General features: G+C 42.2%; 1 protein-coding gene across 2 annotated transcripts in view; it reads left to right on the forward strand.

Annotated features, from left to right (window-relative positions):
* The first annotated feature begins 11,755 nt into the window (after positions 1–11,755).
* LOC134210853 (uncharacterized) overlaps positions 11,756–21,677 on the forward strand; it is a 48,963-nt gene continuing 39,041 nt past the window's right edge. For both annotated transcript variants that reach the window (XM_062687211.1, XM_062687212.1), the window contains exon 1: positions 11,756–12,062. In XM_062687211.1, coding sequence (XP_062543195.1) covers positions 11,771–12,062 — 292 coding nt within the window. In that variant the 5' untranslated portion in view covers positions 11,756–11,770. The remainder of the gene's footprint in view (positions 12,063–21,677) is intronic.

Raw genomic sequence — 21,677 nt, forward strand, 5'->3', positions numbered from 1 at the left:
CCTTTCAAGAGGCCCGGAAGCCTCCTTTCAAGAGGCTTCCGGGCCTCCTTTCAAGAGGCCCGGAAGCCTCCTTTCAAGAGGCCCGGAAGCCTCCTTTCAAGAGGCCCGGAAGCCTCCTTTCAAGAGGCCCGGAAGCCTCCTTTCAAGAGGCCCGGAAGCCTCCTTTCAAGAGGCCCGGAAGCCTCCTTTCAAGAGGCCCTGGAAGCCTCCTTTCAAGAGGCCCGAAGCCTCCTTTCAAGAGGCCCGGAAGCCTCCTTTCAAGAGGCCCGGAAGCCTCCTTTCAAGAGGCCCGGAAGCCTCCTTTCAAGAGGCCCGGAAGCCTCCTTTCAAGAGGCCCGGAAGCCTCCTTTCAAGAGGCCCGGAAGCCTCCTTTCAAGAGGCCCGGAAGCCTCCTTTCAAGAGGCCCGGAAGCCTCCTTTCAAGAGGCCCGGAAGCCTCCTTTCAAGAGGCCTGGAAGCCTCCTTTCAAGAGGCCTGGAAGCCTCCTTTCAAGAGGCCTGGAAGCCTCCTTTCAAGAGGCTCGGAAGCCTCCTTTCAAGAGGCTCGGAAGCCTCCTTTCAAGAGGCTCGGAAGCCTCCTTTCAAGAGGCTCGGAAGCCTCCTTTCAAGAGGCCCTGAAGCCTCCTTTCAAGAGGCTCAGAAGCATCCTTTCAAGAGACCCGGAAACCTCCTTTCAAGAGACCCGGAAACCTCCTTTCAAGAGGCCCGAAAGCCTCCTTTCAAGAGGCCCGAAAGCCTCCTTCAAGAGGCCCGGAAGCCTCCTTTCAAGAGGCCTGGAAGCCTCCTTTCAAGAGGCCTGGAAGCCTCCTTTCAAGAGGCCTGGAAGCCTCCTTTCAAGAGGCCTGGAAGCCTCCTTTCAAGAGGCCTGGAAGCCTCCTTTCAAGAGGCCTGGAAGCCTCCTTTCAAGAGGCCTGGAAGCCTCCTTTCAAGAGGCCTGGAAGCCTCCTTTCAAGAGGCCTGGAAGCCTCCTTTCAAGAGGCCTGGAAGCCTCCTTTCAAGAGGCCTGGAAGCCTCCTTTCAAGAGGCCTGGAAGCCTCCTTTCAAGAGGCCTGGAAGCCTCCTTTCAAGAGTCCTGGAAGCCTCCTTTCAAGAGGCCTGGAAGCCTCCTTTCAAGAGGCCTGGAAGCCTCCTTTCAAGAGGCCTGGAAGCCTCCTTTCAAGAGGCCTGGAAGCCTCCTTTCAAGAGGCCTGGAAGCCTCCTTTCAAGAGGCCTGGAAGCCTCCTTTCAAGAGGCCTGGAAGCCTCCTTTCAAGAGGCCTGGAAGCCTCCTTTCAAGAGGCCTGGAAGCCTCCTTTCAAGAGGCCTGGAAGCCTCCTTTCAAGAGGCCTGGAAGCCTCCTTTCAAGAGGCCTGGAAGCCTCCTTTCAAGAGGCCTGGAAGCCTCCTTTCAAGAGGCCTGGAAGCCTCCTTTCAAGAGGCCTGGAAGCCTCCTTTCAAGAGGCCTGGAAGCCTCCTTTCAAGAGGCCTGGAAGCCTCCTTTCAAAGGCCCGGAAGACTCCTTCCAAGAGGCCCGGAAGCCTCTTTCCAAGAGGCCCGGCAGCCTCCTTTCAAGAGGCCCAAGCCTCCTTTCAAGAGGCCCGAAGCCTCCTTTCAAGAGGCCCGAAGCCTCCTTTCAAGAGGCCAGGAAGCCTCCTTTCAAGAGGCCCGAAGCCTCCTTTCAAGAGGCCCGGAAGCCTCCTTTCAAGAGGCCCGGAAGCCTCCTTTCAAGAGGCCCGGAAGCCTCCTTTCAAGAGGCCCGGAAGCCTCCTTTCAAGAGGCCCGGATGCCTCCTTTCAAGAGGACCGGAAGCATCCTTTTCAAAGGGTCAGAAGCCTTCTTTGGAGATGCTCGGATGTCATTTTTAAGCGGCTTGGAATTCATCTTTCTATTAGCTTGGAAGCCTACGTTCGATGCGCTTAGAGGCACCATCAGAAGCCTCCTTTTAAGTAACTTGAAAGCTGCCTTTCAAAAAGCTCGGAAGCCTCTCTTTAAGAGCTCTTTATAAAATAATTAAATAAAATATCTTATGAGTTACACTTATTTTCATTTACAGCAAAAAAAATAAATAGGGGGTACCTCAATTAATTCAATAGTGCGAAGGGGTACCTCTAAAGAAAAAGGTTGAGAACCGCTGGTCTAAACGATTGACGTCGCTAACCACACGGCTACGAAGCCTACATTAGCTCAAGACCAATAACGATGCCGGCCACGTCTTCACAGCCTATATAGGATTAGCAGAGGAAAATTAGTTCAACACTCATTGTTACGAAGTTATGTAAAAAAATTAATCATCCGCACAAAGCAGAACCAAGCATTTCAATGATCGTTTGATTGTTATGCGTCTGCGTCTGCACTCTTTACATCCCGATAGCACAAAACAGAACTAAACACCAAGATTCGCGCCCGATTCGAAACACGTTCAATCGCGAACTAGTAGATTTACTTTCTAAGGAGTTATATGATAAGTGAAACATTGTTTTCTTCATATTGAATTCAAGTGTATGGACCTTAGGGTGTCCCAAAAAAGCACTATATTCGAAAAGTTCTGGTGCTCAAGCCATATATGAAAGATAATCAAAATTATTGTTGAAATAATCACCAAATGCAAGTGGAGAGATATCAGCTTCTACACTGATACTCTTCCCTTCCTCTTCATACGGGAGTTTGGCAGAAGGAAGGTCATGAGATTTATACCATCACACATATTGCCCTCCGCTCGCTTTCAAATCGACTTCAATATAAGATAGATGATATAAGCATTTTCATATCATCACCAAATTGTTGTTGAATGTCAATAGATTAGATATTATTCATGGTTTTAAAGGTTTACTAAACTTTAATATCTCAGCCCTCGTTTCACGAAAACTCTTCTTATAAAAAATACTTTTTGAATAATGGTTGACAATACACTATGGTCTAGGATACAGTTTTATGTGGAAAGATGCATTTTACGCCAATACTATATTTTTAGAAAAAAAAGTTGTTCTACAAAATTCCACCACTTAATTGTACCTTGACAAATACGTATTTCGACCTCAACAGTAAGGTCGTCTTCAGTGTCTCGTACTTGACTCGACTTAGTAAGGTCGTCTTGTCCTATGACAAGATATTCCACAAAAAAGGTCTAAATAATATTCTTATCAAAATAATTGCTTGTTAAATACAGGCTGGTCATGGGCCAAGACAAGACGAGACAAAAGACGATCTATTTGCTTGCTAAATTTCTTTTGTTAACCACGTAATAATATATTTTAAAAGGTCAGTGGACTGTGCTGCGGAACGTTGTTTCTTGCCTAAAGTTACTGTTGTCGTAGTAAATTTCTCAACTCTCAAAAATTTGAATGACTATTGAAATAGCAAATGTTATCGTTTAAGCAAAGTCAAATATAGTAGTTAGTGTGTGATTTGATTGATGGAATCGCGGTAGCTTTATTCATCTGTTATGCTTGTTCAAATAATTGTTTTGGTTCAGCTTTTCAGTTCAAATATCAGTACCAACATTGTCTATTGCTGACAAGAATAGTGTGTTACAGTTTAGCTCGAGCTCAAACACGAGAACTTGAAACTCTTCATAGATAGAATCATTTTGATTGCAAAGTGATGAACCATGCTTATATCCAATACTATGAGTTTTCATATGCTCTAGAAAAGTTTTCAGCATGATTACATATTTCGGAATAATAGACAAAAAAAATTCCAACAATAAAATTCATGTGGAAACAAACTAAAATTGGTAGAATCTCGGATGCCATGAGCATATTTTGGAAGTAAGACACTTCAATCTAATAATTGGAAAAAAGCATTTCTAAGGTTCTTGTGAACAAGAAGTACGCATTTGTAACGTTTCAAACCAACCAACCAAAAAATACTAAGCACCTTTCAAAATGAAACGTTTAAAAAGCAGCTTATCGCAACTTTTCACAAAATAAAATAGTGATTAATAGAAAGCTATTGCTTTCAGCTTTGTAATGACCATAGAGTCATTATGGGCACTCATTGGCGCCTATACTTTTGGAGCACTTTAATAAAAAAAGTGAGTATTTTAAATAAATTTGTATATAAAGTTAATTTAAGTTGAGTTCTGTCACCTATATTTGACATAGGCATACTATTTAAGATCCTGATAATCCAGTCTTGAAATAATATTGGGGTTAGCGATGTAATTGAAGCCGTACGATACTGATCTGTATATACGCTTTGTCAAACAGCGTTTTCAATTGGAAATCAACACTTTTGTTCAATTAAAAATGATGTAACAAAGTCAAAACTCAACAGAACTTCTTCAAATTTTGAATTTGAACCACATAAGTATTCTATAAAATGAGAAAAATATAATTCCGACCGAAATACGAATTTCGATTTTTGAGGTTTTGACTGCCTTCGAACCATTGTGCGATGGACAGTACTCAAAATGTGGGGCTATTAATGCTTTATACACCAACATTAGGGTGGCTCAAAAAACACCTTTTCAATTTTTTTGATGGGCCGCTCTCTTATTCGGTTCTATTTGATGCCCTGATGCTCTGGACAAAATTTCAGCCAAATCGGTTAACGTTTGGGCGGTGCTAAACTCGTTGGCAGTTTTTATGGAAAAATGTATGCAGAAACATCCAAAAACAGTGATCTGCAGTTGGACAGCACAATTTACGATCAAGAACAATGATACTCATTCAGTTATTGTAGAATTAAATACAGAATGTTATGCTGAAAATTGCGAGAGGATTAGAGTTTATTAGGCAAAGATATTAGCATTTTAGTGGAGTGTTGTAGGGGTGAATTTATTTCTTTTCAAAGGTAAAAGAAACGAAATTTGCTCAAACCCCACTTCAGAGAAATGCTAATAACTTAGCCGAGCAAAATCTAATCTTCTCGCGGTTTTCTGCATGAAATTCTGTATTGAATTCTATAAGATCTGAATGAGTATAATAGTTCTTCATCGTAAGTTGTGCCGTCCAACTGCAATGAATTATTGGCAGTGGCTGATTTTCTACTCGCCGCCGTCACATCCAGGCGCTATAGTATATGCGCAAAACAGCCAGCAAGAGTTAACCGCCAGAAATTTGTATGGCGAAAGTCATCTAACGCGGGTTTTCTCAAAATAAAAAACTTTTCATGACAAACTATTTGGTACCGATTATGCAGGAAGGTGTCCGCTACCATGCCTACCAAATATTTTTTTGATGAAAGTGCTTATTTTTGAGAAATCGAGCCTTAGATGCCTTTCGCCATACTGATTTCAGAAAGTTAACTCCTAGTGTGCCGCTGTAAGCACGCTCAAAGCAGGCGATTCATTCACTGTTTTTGGATGTTTCTGCATATATTTTTCCATATAAACTTCCAACGAGTTTAGCACCGCCCAAACGTTAACCGATTTGGCTGAAATTTTGTCCAGAGCATCAGGGCATCAAATAAAACCGAATAAGAGAGCGGCCCATCAAAAAAATTGAAAAAAGTTTTTCCCATACTAATTTGAGCCACCCTAACCAACATTTTGTTTTGAAACGAAAGACATTTTATTATTTTGAATATCATTCCATATTTCGAAGCTGCTTTACGTATTACGTATCAACAGTTTAGTTTTTCATCGACCATCACTCCAAGGTACTTAGCAACTTTTACTTGTTCTACGGTCTCATTGTCGATTTCTAGCGTATCAGTACCATGTATTTTGTTTTCCTAATATTTAGTTTGAGTTTTCTTATTTTCAACCAGTCTGTTAACTTATCATGTGCTGATTTCAAACTCTCTGCTCTTATGAGCAAAACCGTATAGTCAGCGAATAAATTGATATCTCCAAGTGTACCAATATCTTTAACATCATTTATGTATAATATGAAAAGAAGCGGGCCCAAGACGCTTCCTTGAGGGACTCCAATACCAATCTATTTACACTCCGATTCCTGCCCTTCAAATAGAGTGGCCTGTGATTTTAAAGACAAATAACTTTTGAACCACCCAATTACTTTTCCACAAATACCTATCTTGTTCAGCACCCCGATTAACTTTTCTCTGTCAATAGTTTCAAACGCTCTTTTTAAATTCAAAAATATAGTGATGATCACTTTTTTGTCTTCTAGAGCATTTTTCCAGTCCGAACTTCCACTTCTAACAATAACAAATTTAACGCAGTTTCATATGAATGTTGTTTCCGAAATCCCGATTGCTTGTCCAATAAAATATTATATCTTATATTATATTGGTCTAGATTTCTAAAACTTTCTCATACAATGGTAACATAGTTACAGGCCGTCTATCTTCTATCTTCCTGAAATTAAGAAGCGGTATCACCAAAGATCTTTTCCACCCTGAAGGAAATTCTCCTTTATTTAGGGACATGTTTAAAAGGCTTAGAAATACAAGTTTTGAAAATTGATATCTCAGATTGAGGCAACCAAAAAATAATATTTACGCGGCATTTGAAAGAGTAACTCATATTCTTTATTACGTCAAAAAATTGAAGATATGTTATTTTTTTATCTCATGTTTTTCCAATTTTACTAATGTCATATTCTCTGAATAAATTTATATGACTCGAGAACGGAAAAGGCTACAAGCGATTTTTTCATGGCAAAACACGTCCCAAAAGTCTTAGGAAGGTGTCATTCGTGAAAAATTAAAGAAAAATAAGCAGATAAAAACTATTGTTAAAATAAAATAAGCAGATCGCAAATATGGTATTGACACCCTAATCATAGTAAGTAAAATTTCTCTAAATCAGTGAGCCTAAGAGCTACAGAAAAAGTTTATATAGCAAAGTTGATTGAAATAAGCTGCGCCAAAAATAAGGTTTGGTGTAAAATGCATCTTATTTTAATCGTTCTATAGGTCATATAATTTTATAATATCAATTGGATTTCCATGTAGGGTGATCATGGCCGCCCGGAAAATGTGATTTAAGGCTTGGGCACCAGATTTATCGAGCATAATGTTCTCTTGGGACACCTTTACGGACATTGTTTATTGCAGGTGAGCAATAATTAAGTGTATGAATGAGAAAGCTATATCTACTGCCATAAGTAGACTCAGAGTGGGGGGTCCCGTAGCGTAGTTGGCTACACGTTCGCCTTACAAGCGAATGGTCATGGGTTCGATTCCCAGCCCCTCCACCAAACCCTCGTCAGTCGCCGGATGCGCAACCTATACGGTGGCGTATTGGGGAGCGCCCATACCGTTACGACTGCCTGATGACGACTGACAAATAGTTCTTCTCGGAGGCATTCCTCCACCGTACCTGGATAAATGGCAACCGAACAATGCGCAACGATTATTGGATTCACGACACGGACAAATGCACACAATGGACTCACGGTGAGATGGACCAGCAACGACAACAACAATGAATAATGGAAAATCTAAAAATAGATTCTGTGTGGATTCTGGCAGCAGAATACCACAGTAGATCTCGGCACAGTAGCGGTTAAGTAACACAGAGTGCCTACCAAATAAAGAAAGGAATAATAATAAGTAGACTCAGTACTGCATAAGTGTCCTTAACCGCTTAATAGGATCAATATAAAGAAATAAAAATCATAAGGGTTGTGTACAAGACACGACCGCCCGACTTAAACTACGTAAAACAGTTTGATGAAATGAAGAATCTAGTGCCAGTGCAAGAATTTATATTTGTACAGCTCTCTACAATATGCGCTCGTTATTCTGCTACGAACGGTAACATAATTCTGCTACGACGTCGTACTTTGAACAAATTCGTCTCGCCTCAATCTTCCTTTGTTCAAAATGGTGGCCCTGAGAAGAATCGATTAATTCCCAATAATGCATATTTCAAATCACTAACGACCACACGACCCACGCCATTGGCTGGAATAACAAAACCAAATAAGAATCTTGAAAGAATTAAACTAGACTGCCACTGAAGCCATCCATCCATCTATTGCACTTTGAAAAAAATTCGCCTCGCCTCAATCTTCCTTTGTATAGAATGGAGGCCCTGAGAAGAACCGATTTTTCCAATATCCCATATGGATTTGGAATAAAATTTGCTCAGCAATTTCGCGAGAGATGTCATAAAATCTCGATTAATCGATTAGTAGCTAATCGATTACTCTCGATTCTTGACGATTATGGAATCGATTCATCGTTGAGTAGTAATCGAATCAAAATTAATCGAAGTAATCGACATCTAAAAGTTGTCGTACAATCCCGATTATTTGATTAGTAACTAATCGATTACTCTCGATTCTTGTCGATTATTGAATCGATTAATGGTTGGAAAGTAATCGATTCAAAATTAATCGATTGTCACAACAAATAATCAATTAATCGAAGTAATCGATTAATTTGCGATATCTCTATCGATGCTGGGACCGCTCTCCGCGATATTTCAAATGAATTGCCACGCGCGCGGGGGAAATCAGTTTTCTTATAATCAATAAAGATGCCCCATTAGTCCCGCCTCTTTGTTGCCCGGTATGACTGCAAATATTGTGTACCCATCACACACTCACTAAAGGGGCGTGGCTACAGGTTCAACTTTATTGTTTACAAGAAAGGAGCTATTCCGCGCGCGCGAGCCATTTCGTTCGAGATGTCGCGAAAAGCAGATCGTAGTCCCACCATCAGCATCGGCGGAGCTCCTACCGGAAATCTTATTCTCACTGATGGTGTGGGTCGTGCGGTCGTCGTCATCAACATCAGCAGCGCTCAGATAAAAATTTTCTTGTCTGAAGTACTAACGATTGGCTACCAAAGTAAAACTTAATTACTTGGTGATGGCAGATTGTTTTCCATTGGTAGCAGAATCACGAGCTCGCGTCAGAGAAAGACGCTACCGAAAATTATTCGCGTGGATAGCAGTAACAGTCAAGAGAAATTTCCCCTCAAAATTATAATTCTAGTAGGTAGCCTGCTACTCGTTTAAGGTTTTATTACCGTCCATGCGAATACATATTTGCAGCTTTTCCTTCTAACGCGCGCTCGGACCGGCACTAATGCTATGATTCCGCTACCGATACCAAACAATTATGCTTTGTTCTATGAAAAAAGTTCGTCTTATATCAACTTTCTCAATCACTGAATCATTGTTCAAAATTAAGTCCATTTAATTTCATTCGCACCACCATAGCCGTTGTCGCTGGGACCTCTTCTGGACACCTTGGTCCGCTTTCCATGAAATCCAGAATGAAAATGACGCGCGCACGCGAAACACGGGGCTTTTTATACACAGGGAAAACGAGGCAGTGGATCAGAAGGCCCGTACCTTACTGCAATCTGATGTCCGTGTTGGGGATTTATGAACGGGTTTGATTATTTTAGAATTTTTCACCCGGTTTGGAAAGAAATAACATTTTCAATAGTTCAACGGTGATAATGAATAGTTTTAATACAATTAGCAAATTGGTGGAAAGTTTCCGAATCTATTAATAAGAAAATCTCGAAGATCCGTCGTAAGATAAAGTCGCTATTACCGTTTGAAATCTTACATGATTTCGTGACGGTCCCCAATTTGGAAGTTTTCATTTGGCACTCTGTATCCGAGGCTTCCCCTTAGACGTAGTTTACGTCAAAAAGGTCGGTAGGTATCTGAACTAGTCCCAGATCAAGGTTAAAGCGTGCAGCCTCACAGAATGGAGATCTTTTAAGTTGACTCTATGAACCCCTAAGGATGCTTAGGATCCACGAATTAGTAAGAGAGTGAATTGGCCAACCGATGAGGCTAATCAGATGGCTTGATTACTGTAACTTGATGCGGGGTGAATTGTTATATACATGGAACGATAGACGTCGGGTTGGTGTTTACGCTATAGCTTTATAACGAAGGTACGCCAATGAGCCGTATTCGTAAAGGTGATGTTCATGGTCATCGAGTAAAAGTATCAGTATACATGCTTTGTTGAGACAACGGTTACTAAATCAAATTGTCACACATTTCTATACGTACCTGCCTATTGCCAATCGTATAAAAGTTGTGGATTCCTTCTGAGGCATTATTTTCCTTAAGAAGCGCCTCATTTCTCATTTTTGAGAAACTTTATGTGTAATACCAATTGTCGATTAGTTGTTAGTATATGTTCATTTATAAATACTTTGACTTATTGAGGCCCAATTTTTTCAAAGAATTACGCACCTAATATATATTTTTTACGCACCTAACCATTTTTGTCTCTGCTTATGGAACCACTCCACCCAGTTTTGGCCCTTCATACAGGAATTTGATGAAATATAAACAATAATATAAGCATGATCAAATCGTTTGTCGGATAGGACCAGTGCTACTGGCAGGTGCCTTGCTACAATAGATGGTAATATCATCATCATCATCTAACAATTTTTAAAATATAAAAATATATAATTTGAAGGAAGTATTCTCCTAATTTTTGACCAACCGCAGACCAAATTTTCAGGCCGGATCGCTCTTTTTTTAGTTTTGTTGTTCCGTTTTTATATAGAGGCTTCAAAAATATAGGTTCTTTGAGAAATTTTTCCTGAAATAGGTCAAAGTATTGACTATGCCAATAAAACGATAATATGAACGATCTATAGTATAGTAGCAGTAGGTTCCATTTGCCTCCACGACCTTCTTCTCATAGGGTAAAGCAGTAACATCACTGGCGTTGAATGACCAAGCCCATCATATCAGTAAAACTTGTATTCACAAAGACAAAAGACTTACACGTCACGAGATGTACTGCTTCTATTCGCAAAAATGATTGCATAATTGGTCTCATCGCATACCTTCGCCACCTGCACTTAAGGCATGGAACGTAATAATATTTGCTACTGCATAAAAGTGAAAATTTCCCACATCATCCTTTGAGCGTCACATTTTATCTTTCTTCGGACGTCATGCGAACAAGTGTCTTTATCGAATCCTCCATCTCACTGCATCATTATATCTGTGGACTGCGAGCATTTATGGACTGTCGGTGAACAGTCAGCCTGGATGCTTGCGCTGCACATTACTACCCCATTGACCCAATGAAACGTTTCGGAGAAATCGTATTTCGTCTTCATGATTCTCCCTCAATTATTTACCGCCATCCAATGTGGTAATGGAAAAAAGTTGAAAATACACTACGGTTAATAATTTAGAGAAGCATCCGAACAGAAATATTTTCGTTAATTGGTCGATTGTCCGTTGGTACATCTTCCCTTAACGATAAGCGGATAAGATGTGAATTTGTATTGATCTTCTATCTGCTGTCATTAATCTTGCTCGTTTTTGGGCTGCTAGTTTGATTCCAATTTCTTTAATGGACCACCCATTTTCAAAAAAAAACGTGGCTGTAGTCAAATTATGGAGAAGCATTGTTGCGAATAATCTTTTCTTCGGCTATCAGTACACCTTTTGTCAATTTTTAATTAGTTAGAGATGTCTGAGTAGATTGACAAATATTTGCCATTATGACATAGAGTGGAATGCTGGCTTTAGTGAACTTTTTTTTCGACATTTACGACACTTTGCATGAGATTCATGGTGTCGTGATAAAAATGGTACATATTACTGTCTTTTTGCTTTGGAGGTGGGCGGTATGAGTAAAACGTTCGTCCTTCTATTGCTATTTTCGGGGGTTATTGTTTTTAGTTAAAAAAAAAACAAGTGCAATAGCTATGCCATATTGGCCTGAATGCAACTAATGCTGTTAGCGGTGCATACCGAACCATTCCCCCCCAGGTAACTCAGTCAATACCTTGCAATGTGCACTGCAGAGAATCGCATTGTCATGGATGCAAAATGCTTACTCCGCTTAACACATCGTCGTCGATGCTGTTGTCGCGGTCGCAAGTCGCAAGGGTCCGACTAGGGTTGACACTAGGCCAGGTCCAGCGGCGCGCGGATGGCGCGGGTTCGCTCAATGGGCTTGCAATCGAAAGAGTCCAGTTGCGTTCAGGTATTATGCGAGATCGGGTGCTGGATCGGTGCAAGCAACCAAGCACAAGGATCGATTGTCACTAGTTATGTAATATCGCGTGAAAACGGGTTCAAGTTTCGGTTTCCGCAAATTAGGTGTTTTCTCTGTAATATGAAGAAGCTACGATTGGTGCGCATAGTGATTCAGCGTGTGTTGATTACTGGGGCAGTGTTTTGGGCGGCGATGTTAGTGATCCAATTTACGGCTATTACTCCGAGTAAGTAATTTTGCAATTACGAATGCGTTGCAAAATTGACTGTTTACAGTTGGGTTTATTGAAGCAAATGTGTGTCAGCTATCGAAGCATAGGACAATGAATATACAAAAAGTGCAACTGTTCATTGTTTTCGATATGTGAGCCATGAGCCTTACTGTGACCTGTTATAAACTGTGAAAGTGACTATGTTACCCTATGGAAATCACGGAAAATAAGTCAGTACATTTGTCTAATATATAAATAATGAAGACGCAAATAATAATAGTATATGCAAGTAAACAGTTGATGATCTTCTTCTGCATTGGCATTACATCCCTCACTGGGACATTGCCGCCTTGCAGTGTTCATTAAGTTGCCATTGTAGTTGCGCATTTTACCGCACGGCTGAGGAGGGCCTCAAACAGTTTATGATCCTGTACTGTTATACGCATGATTGTCCCATGTACATAAGAATTTCAGCAAATAAAATAGCAGGGAATGCCAATAAATACTTGCAATAACCATTACTGTCGAATGAAGTCGAATCAGAACTTCATTAAAATTTGAATTTTTGTCTAAAGTTTATTCCACGTGACTTTGGAATTATAAAAAGCATTACTCTAATAATGGTTTCGCAAAGTGATGAAGTTTAAGACGTCACAAAACTTATATGCATAAATATCCATCCACAGGCTTTCCGGGTTAATATTTTAGTGCGGAATCTTTGATTTCAACAGATTTGATAAGTGATTTATCTCGGCAAACGCAATTTCTCAAAAGGATTTCGTCAAGGATTCAAACTAATTGTTTTTCTATAGTTGTTTTATAGCTTTCCCCATAGTGTATTAATATTTATTCTCATACCCTCTAGACGTCTTTCATAATTCTGTGGAGAACATCATACAAAAATGTCAGAAACCCGTTCTTTTACGAATCCTATGATACTCATAAGAGGAAAATCTATATCCGGAAGCCTACAGCTCAGTTTCTTCCCAAATAGTTTGTGAACAAATTTCTAGAATATTTTGAATAAGAAAAATGATTAACTTTTTGGAGAAATTAATTTGAAGGTTTTCTCCGCATTAGTTTTTTTTTATCAATTTGGAACAACAAATCCTGGAAATGATGGAAAACGGCTCGACATAAAAAAGAAGATGAAGGAGCTGAGCCCCCTAGCCTATAGATTGGAGTTAGTTAGGCCAGTTCTTCCAAACTCTATATAAGACCCATAGGACTAATAAAGGGTTCTGCTTCTTGTTTGCCCAACGGAGCCTCATCGTTACTTAGTCACCGTATTTCAGAACTGCTTCTCGGTTGCTTCCGTCCTCATCAGGCAAGTCTGCCTATGCCGAGGCAGGCATCTCGCCATTCCGCTATCGCGTGCAGGCTGCCATAGGTTCCTCTTCTTGTTGAAGGAGACTGGATTCTGCGCATAATGGCCGGCCACTGTCTCCCCCAGTTGTACGGATCCGAGAAGCTGGTACTTGTCTGAAAGTCACCATAAATAGCTACATACATAGCTTACCGTCGTGCGGGGCTTCTTTGGAAAAATCAGGGGCTACTTTGGACATTTTAAAACAAGAATTATAACGAAAATTACTATAAACTTGTCATTATCGCCAATCGTGTCTTGTTGATAGTTGGATGGCAACTTTCTGTTTCAAATTTGGTATTTTTTACGTTTATTTTTTTCAAAAAAATTAAAAATCCAAAGTAGCCCCCGGAATCAAAAGAAGCCCCGCACGACGGTAATGCTTTCACATGGTTGACAACTCGAAAACAGAGCTTTTACATGGCGAGTACAGGAATCACAAGCACAGGGGCCTCATTGCGCGTCTTATTTCGACAGCTCTTTCGTATGGCAGTTTACATGGTTTGTTCGTTACGAGTCGAGATGCGCAATGCCACCCCAGGTTTACGGATGGGTCAATTTCAAGTGCTTGAATTGGAATCGGAGTCACTGGGCATTACCTCGACGATATCGGACAACATGCGCCATTTTCTCCGCCGAAGCCGCTGCGGTTTCTATTGCCGCCACATTAGAGTCGTGAAAGCCAACCCTAGTCTTTACTGACTCAGTCAACGTCACTGCAGAGCGTGCAACCTAAGTACCACTGGATCTACAGAAATTTCTTCAACATGCGCCAGAGCACGACGTCACTGCGGAGTTCCTGGAGAAAACATCACTGCCGATCTCTTAGCGGAAGTCGGCTATCAAGGACGGCTACGAGTTGGCTATTTACCTGGCTCCTATCGAGGCCTGAATTCAGATGTCCTTTTGGGACTTTTTGACCACAATTTGCTACTACTTAACCTTTTACAGACTAGCCCAAGAATACGCGCAGCAGCTGGAAGTGGCACTTCCAACGGAAGAGCAGCTAGGCGCAGCGTCTCTTGAAGATGGCTGGAGAGATATTCGATCCGCCATTGGTAGCACCGCAACCGCTGCACTTGGCACGGTGCCCCCGGATCAGAGAAACGACTGGTATGACGGCGAATGTGAGCAGTTAGTGGAAGAGAAGAATGCAGCATGGGCGAGATTGCTGCAACACCGCACGAGGGCGAACAAGGCACGATATAAACAGGCGCGGAACAGACAAAACTCGATTTTCCGGAGAAAAAGCGCCAGCAGGAAGATCGAGACCGTGAAGAAACGGAGCAACTGTACCGCGCTAATAACACACGAAAGTTCTATGAGAAGTTAAACCGTTCACGTAAGGGCCACGTGCCACAGCCCGATATGTGTAAGGACATAAACGGGAACCTTCTTACGAACGAGCGTGAGGTGATCCAAAGGTGGCGGCAGCACTACGAAGAACACCTGAATGGCGATGTGGCAGACGAAGATGGCGGTATGGTGATGGACCTGGGAGAACGCGCGCAGGACATAATTCTACCGGCTCCGGATCTCCAGGAAATCCAGGAGGAGATTGGCCGGCTCAAGAACAACAAAGCCCCTGGGGTTGACCAACTACCAGGAGAGCTATTTAAACACGGTGGTGAGGCACTGGCTAGAGCGCTGCACTGGGTCATTACCAAGATTTGGGAGGAGGAAGTTTTGCCGCAGGAGTGGATGGAAGGTGTCGTGTGTCCCATCTACAAAAAGGGCGATAAGCTGGATTGTAGCAACTACCGCGCAATCACATTTCTGAACGCCGCCTACAAGGTACTCTCCCAAATTTTATGCCGTCGACTAGCACCAACTGCAAGGGAGTTCGTGGGGCAGTACCAGGCGGGTTTTATGGGCGAACGCTCCACCACGGACCAGGTGTTTGCCATTCGCCAAGTACTGCAGAAATGCCGCGAATACAACGTGCCCACACATCATCTATTCATCGACTTCAAAGCCGCATATGATACAATCGATCGGGACCAGCTATGGCAGCTAATGCACGAACACGGTTTTCCGGATAAACTGACACGGTTGATCAAAGCGACGATGGATCGGGTGATGTGCGTAGTTCGAGTTTCAGGGGCATTCTCGAGTCCCTTCGAAACCCGCAGAGGGTTACGGCAAGGTGATGGTCTTTCGTGTTTGCTATTCAACGTCGCTTTGGAAGGTGTAATACGAAGAGCAGGGATTAACACGAGTGGTACAATTTTCAATAAGTCCGTCCAGCTATTTGGTTTCGCCGACGACATAGATATTATGGCACGTAACTTTGAGAAGATGGAGGAAGCCTACATCAGACTGAAGAGGGAAGCTAAGCGGATCGGAGTAGTCATCAACACGTCGAAGACGAAGTACATGATAGGAAGAGGTTCAAGAGAAGACAATGTGAGCCACCCACCGCGAGTTTGCATCGGTGGTGACGAAATCGAGGTGGTAGAAGAATTTGTGTACTTGGGCTCACTGGACACGAGACCTGGACGATGCTCGTGGAGGACCAACGCGCACTTGGAGTTTTCGAAAGGAAAGTGCTGCGTACCATCTATGGTGGGGTGCAGATGGCGGACGGTACGTGGAGGAGGCGAATGAACCACGAATTGCATCAGCTGTTGGGAGAACCATCCATCGTTCACACCGCGAAAATCGGACGACTGCGATGGGCCGGGCACGTAGCCAGAATGTCGGACAGTAACCCGGTGAAAATGGTTCTCGACAACGATCCGACGGGCACAAGAAGGCGAGGTGCGCAGCGGGCAAGGTGGATCGATCAGGTGGAAGATGACTTGCGGACCCTCCGTAGACTGCGTGGTTGGCGACGTGTAGCCATGGACCGAGCCGAATGGAGAAGACTCTTATATACCGCACAGGCCACTTCGGCCTTAGTCTGAATAAATAATAATAATAACCTTTTACAGCAAAATTTTTCGACATCCTTCGGGTTATACTTTAACACAATGTGCCACTTGATTTACGATGATCTGAAACCTCTAGAATTAAAAATGCAAAAAATATAGGGGAACTGCTCCTGGACCTCATCTCATGGCTCCGATATTCATCTAATCAAAAACAAAGCAATGGAAAGCAATTTGATTTTTTTTATTATTTTTGTTTTTTTTTCAGCAGTGAGCACGCATGTTGACAAAAAAGAAGGGACGAAATTGGTGTTGTATTTCTTTGTTTCGCGATGAGATGAATATATGTTCAGTGAGATGGAGATCGGAACAGTTCCCCTACGTTTTCTCATGCTAATTTCCATACAAACTACAAACGCGATGCGAAAAGCGAAGAAGCAACCAATTGGGCTTAAATTTTGCACAGTTGTTTGGAAACCCGAATGGTATCGAAAAACCATTGGTTTTAAAAAATAACCTTGATGCCCTACGCTATACTGTACATGCTTTGTTGTTTCATTAATTCAAGATCATTAACAAACCCAGTCACGTCCTCACAGTTAATTAAGGATTAAGCTCGATGGATTGGTTCGATGCTTGTTGCCATAAGAGAACTTGGAATCTAAACATGCTTTCTTTCGACAAAACTCACTTTTGAAGCACAATCTATCATCTAATTTCGCGATGAAAACCCATACAATGCCCGCCCGGAGGCTTCTGCATACTGACCCTCCCCTTGTTACAAAGTGTCACAAAACTCATACACCCTTCCCTTCCTGCGAGATTTCAAGCAAATATTCGTCATTCGTGTGCAAATTCTTCGAAAATTTCAGAAATAAATGCGATGAATCCTATTTGCGAAAACCCAACTGCTATTGGAACTACTTCGGAACTTGCTACATATTTTTCTGCGGAAATTCTCCTCTGGTATACTGGGTGTTGTGTAAATGTCCTGTCCGTTGTCTAAATGCTAGGTGTTAGTATTTAGTCTGTTCTACCTCTGGTTGAACACGGTGATCCTATCTTATTTTAAATTCTATCAGAATAATTCCCTATCTGTGAAAATCGCCACAGTTCCTGCAGAAGTTTGTTGGTAAATTCCAATGTAAAATCTCCTGGGAATTTTTTTTAAATGTTTTTTTTAATGAAATTTCTTTCGGTTAACGCTCTAAGAATTTCCACATAAATTGCTTCATGTTTATTTTTTTGTAAATAATTATCCGAGGATCCATGCAAAAAAAATCTCATCCGGAAACTCAGGCGAAAGCTCCTTCACGAATTCATGCAGAAACCGCTTTGATAGTTCACGCTGATAGAGTATCATTGGTGAATAACTGCGGAAAGCCTTCCGGGAATTCTTTCTTAACAGTTAGTTAAGACGTCTGACAGTCTGACGTGGCAGGCGCCAGTATGACCTAACAAATGAGATCACCAGTACTTGTACATTGAAGATGTGTGCTAGTCCCAAGCAAACATCTGTTGGTTCCCTGTGCAAGAACAGCTGATCTGGTCATAATGGAGTAGCAACTACGGGCAGTCAATCAAGCTCAAGCTCAAGCTCTCAAAATTTGTGTACGGGTTGAAATGATAATTTATTTCATTTCTTGAGATTTTTTTTTTGTAAATTTGATCATGGGGTGGGGTAAAATGGACACGTTCTGATGTGGGTAATAAGAACCTAGGACGAGACTCGCAAAGAGGCAAAAATGTAACTTCGTCTGCTGCCAGTCAACTGCTGTCACGAACCGTCAGATGCAGCCAACAGCTTTTGTGTGAAAGTATTGGTATCCCAACTGAAATATCCACACGATTTTTGACACGAAGACTTTTAGACTTTAACGAGTATTCCAAGTCATTCGGTTACGGTTAGATATTATTAATCAGTTCTAAACGTGTGCTTTGTTTCCGGTATGAAAATCCTTATGAAAATGTGTTTACTAATTCGCGAATTGGATACTATTGGATACTATCGTCTACCCGGGGCTTAGGTAAAACAGTCAAGGAAAAAGTTGAAAATCGATGGTCAACTGTGATGAGAAGAAGAACATGTTTCAAAACAAGGGAAAAGAAGCTGCGTCTTTGCCGGTCTCGTCTTAGATGTGAACCATATGAAGTACATACATTTTTTCACCGAAATTAGGTTACCTTCGAGCGGTAATGGAACATTATTGCCTGCAGAGACCCAACGATAGAATCGGGGCACCTATTTGTAGCCAACGCGGCGATGAAATCGCTAAGGTCTAGGGGAGCCTTTAATCCGAGAGTTAGAAAGTGCAATTGCAGTCCAGTGACCCGTTTCAGGCTGCCTAGTATTTCATGACCATAAACAGACTTATTCTTCTTCTCTTCTTATTGGCATTTCATCCCCCACTGGGTCATTGCCGCCTCGCTGCTTAGTGTCCATTAAGCACTTCCATAGTTATAACCCGCGAGGTTTCTAAGCCAAGTTACCATTTTTGCATTCGTATATCATGAGGCTAACACGATGATACTTTTATGCCCAGGGAAGTCGAGACAATTTCCAAACCGAAAATTGCCTAGAACGGCAACGGGAATCGAATCCAGCCACCCTCAGTATGATCTTGCTCTATAGCCACGCATCTTACTGCTAGGCTAACAAACTTATTACTACAATCAAAATAGATTTTATATTAAAATCAAAATTTGAAAAATCGACCGAAGCAAAAACGGAACGGAAAATAAACGATTGCTCCTCAGGCTTTGTGCACAAATTACGTTACGCAAAATATGAGGATTTTTTATTCCCTCTTTGAAGCGTGAATTGACTAGACGTTCCTTTTAATTCCGTAACGCTCATTGAGTCAACTCCCCTTCATATTCCCCAACTGTTATTAAAAAGATCACAAAAAACGTTATATTTGCTTTTTTGCTGCCACCGCAGCTGTTGCACAGTGGTTAAGATTCATCTGTGTAAGTAACACGGCAATTAGCACGGCTTCTTCTTGTTTGTTTTTTTTTTCCGATGGGACACTAATATCCACCCATAATGTGGTTACAGGCTTGCTTTTTGCTGGCGCAGATGCCCTTCCTCACCACAACGACGACACAGATTGCTACAGTGTGGGACCTTACAGTTGTAGGACTTGTGCCCCGACTCTAAGCACCGATAGCACCTGTCCACTGAAGGCGCCTATAGTTTGCTTACTGGGCATACTGACCAGCCGATCTTCAAGTTCCCTCGCTCCATTACCTTTTTGGCTTCCACAACCGGTAGAAAGGGACCGCCTCTTAGGCGTACAGAGGTCTTCTTAACCTCTGTACCGTACTGGTTTTTGATGGCAGAGACGACGTCGTACGCTTCGTGACCTCGTCCAGTTGCTTGCTTCCTGTAGTCAGTCCCACTAGCCTGCGCTCCGCGTTTCAGAACCAAGATCATTTCCCCGATCTTGGTGCGCCTGACGTTTCGCACGTCCTGACCCAGCGCCGAAAGCTTTTCGGCCGCCCGCATCGATTTAAGAATTTCAGCGTACTTTTCCTTGTCAGTTTTCACCTACATGGCCTCGCCTCTGTCCGGTCCAAGATGCGCTTGACTTCCACTTTGCCCTACTGGCCAACTGCCAGGGATTTTCGTTCCTTTGTGCCGATGACACAGGCCGGCTGGTACCCTCTTGCGGCCCAGCGATCTGCGCCTGGTTGGTGTTTCGGGCTCCTCTGCACCCCTAACTGCTCCATCCAAACGATGTTTGGCTATAAACTTTATGAAATCAATCGCCTCTTGGGCCACAGTCACTCCTCCAAGGAAGGAGAAGGCATCGGTTTGGGCACCTTCGTAGGCCTTCTCTCTTCCCACCAAACGCATCCTATTCTTGTCTTGCGATTCGAACAGCCTGGTGAAGCATCCGAAGGATCTGTTTCGGATGTTCTGCTTTGCGTTCGCGAACTCGATGATTGCTCGGCGCATTCCCGCATCCCGGGTAGTGGCCCGCCGATCGTGCTGATAGGGCTATACCCCATCACTGCTGGGGAGAATCCGGTGCTACTAGCTGCAGCCTCCGTCACTTCGCTCTCCGTCTCCCTGGGAGGAGACCTTACCAAACTCCTCTTTGCATCCACATCCATGCCTAACGCATCACCAAAGGAATTAATTTTTGCAGCACTCATTGTAATTGGGTCTCCCTTGTGGCTGCTGTCCAATCCTACTGGAGTAGTCGTCTTTAATGATCCCATGGTTATCTTTGCATGCAGGGAGGCCATGCAAGGGTTGATACGTGTTCAGAGCCAGATCAGCGTAAGTCAGGAAAGGGCATCTGAGCCTACTCCCACCCAGCAGGTAAAGCTTGGTGGCATGATTGGACAGCGTGCTACAAGGCCCACCACGGTTTTAGGGGACGGAAGACAGCCTAGCCATTCGTCCACTCGCCGTTTTGAGTCAGCGTCACCTGGCTCTACTAAGAGAGTAGAATATCAGACCTCCAGCTTTCGCCAATATTACGATATCCAAGACACGGTCCGTTAACCCGCGGCCAGAATGCCATAATCACTGCCAAGCCCCACCACGTCCTAGACAGGCACTCTAGCTCACATAGGCCGTGGATGGGGGGATCGTAAAGCCCTTGTATGTGTGTATGTGTACACAATTTTGTAGACATACTTTTTGTAACTAAGCATTGGCCGAATTACAAGTTACATTTAACGGGGAATCCTGTCCCATTGCACAATGGTCCCAGAGTCGAATCTAGCAAGACAAAAATTTTTGCGCCAAAACTATTAGTTTTAGATATATAGTGTCTTTGGGAGAAAAATTTCATATTTTTTGACGATTTTTTTCCATGTAGTGAAATTAGGGTGGTACCTATATTTCAGAAGTTCATAATGTCAACTTTTTATTTTTTCGGTAAAGACTTGTGCAATGTTCCACAAAGTTGTAGAGCAATTAATTTTGAGCAACTTTGCCGAAGAAACCATTTTTCTATCACTTATGGTTCACAAGTTATGAGCTTTTTAATAAATACGTTAGGGTGGTCCCTAAAAATCGGTATTCTTCACATAACTTTTTATACATTCATTTCTCGCATAAACTTTGTTCAGAGCACTTTTAGGACTTTTGAAGACGCACATTTTTGTTAAAGAACCATGGATCTATCTCTTATAACAAAAAAGTTATTCGAGTTTTTGTATGAAAAACATGTTTTTTTCATATGCGTATATTTTAAAATGGAGCAAACCGATTTACAATCTATTGGTTCTATTCGAAAGCTCACACTTTTCGGCGTTTATGGTGGGAAAACTGAGAGAGCGTTTTTTGTTTAAAGCGTTTTATTTCATTTTGAAAAAAATATGTTTTTAATCGAAAAACGGCTATAACTTGATAAATAAACGAAATAGGTCCATGGG

This window comes from Armigeres subalbatus, chromosome 2 (assembly GCF_024139115.2).
Source record: "Armigeres subalbatus isolate Guangzhou_Male chromosome 2, GZ_Asu_2, whole genome shotgun sequence".
Classification (NCBI taxonomy): Eukaryota; Metazoa; Arthropoda; class Insecta; order Diptera; family Culicidae; genus Armigeres; species Armigeres subalbatus.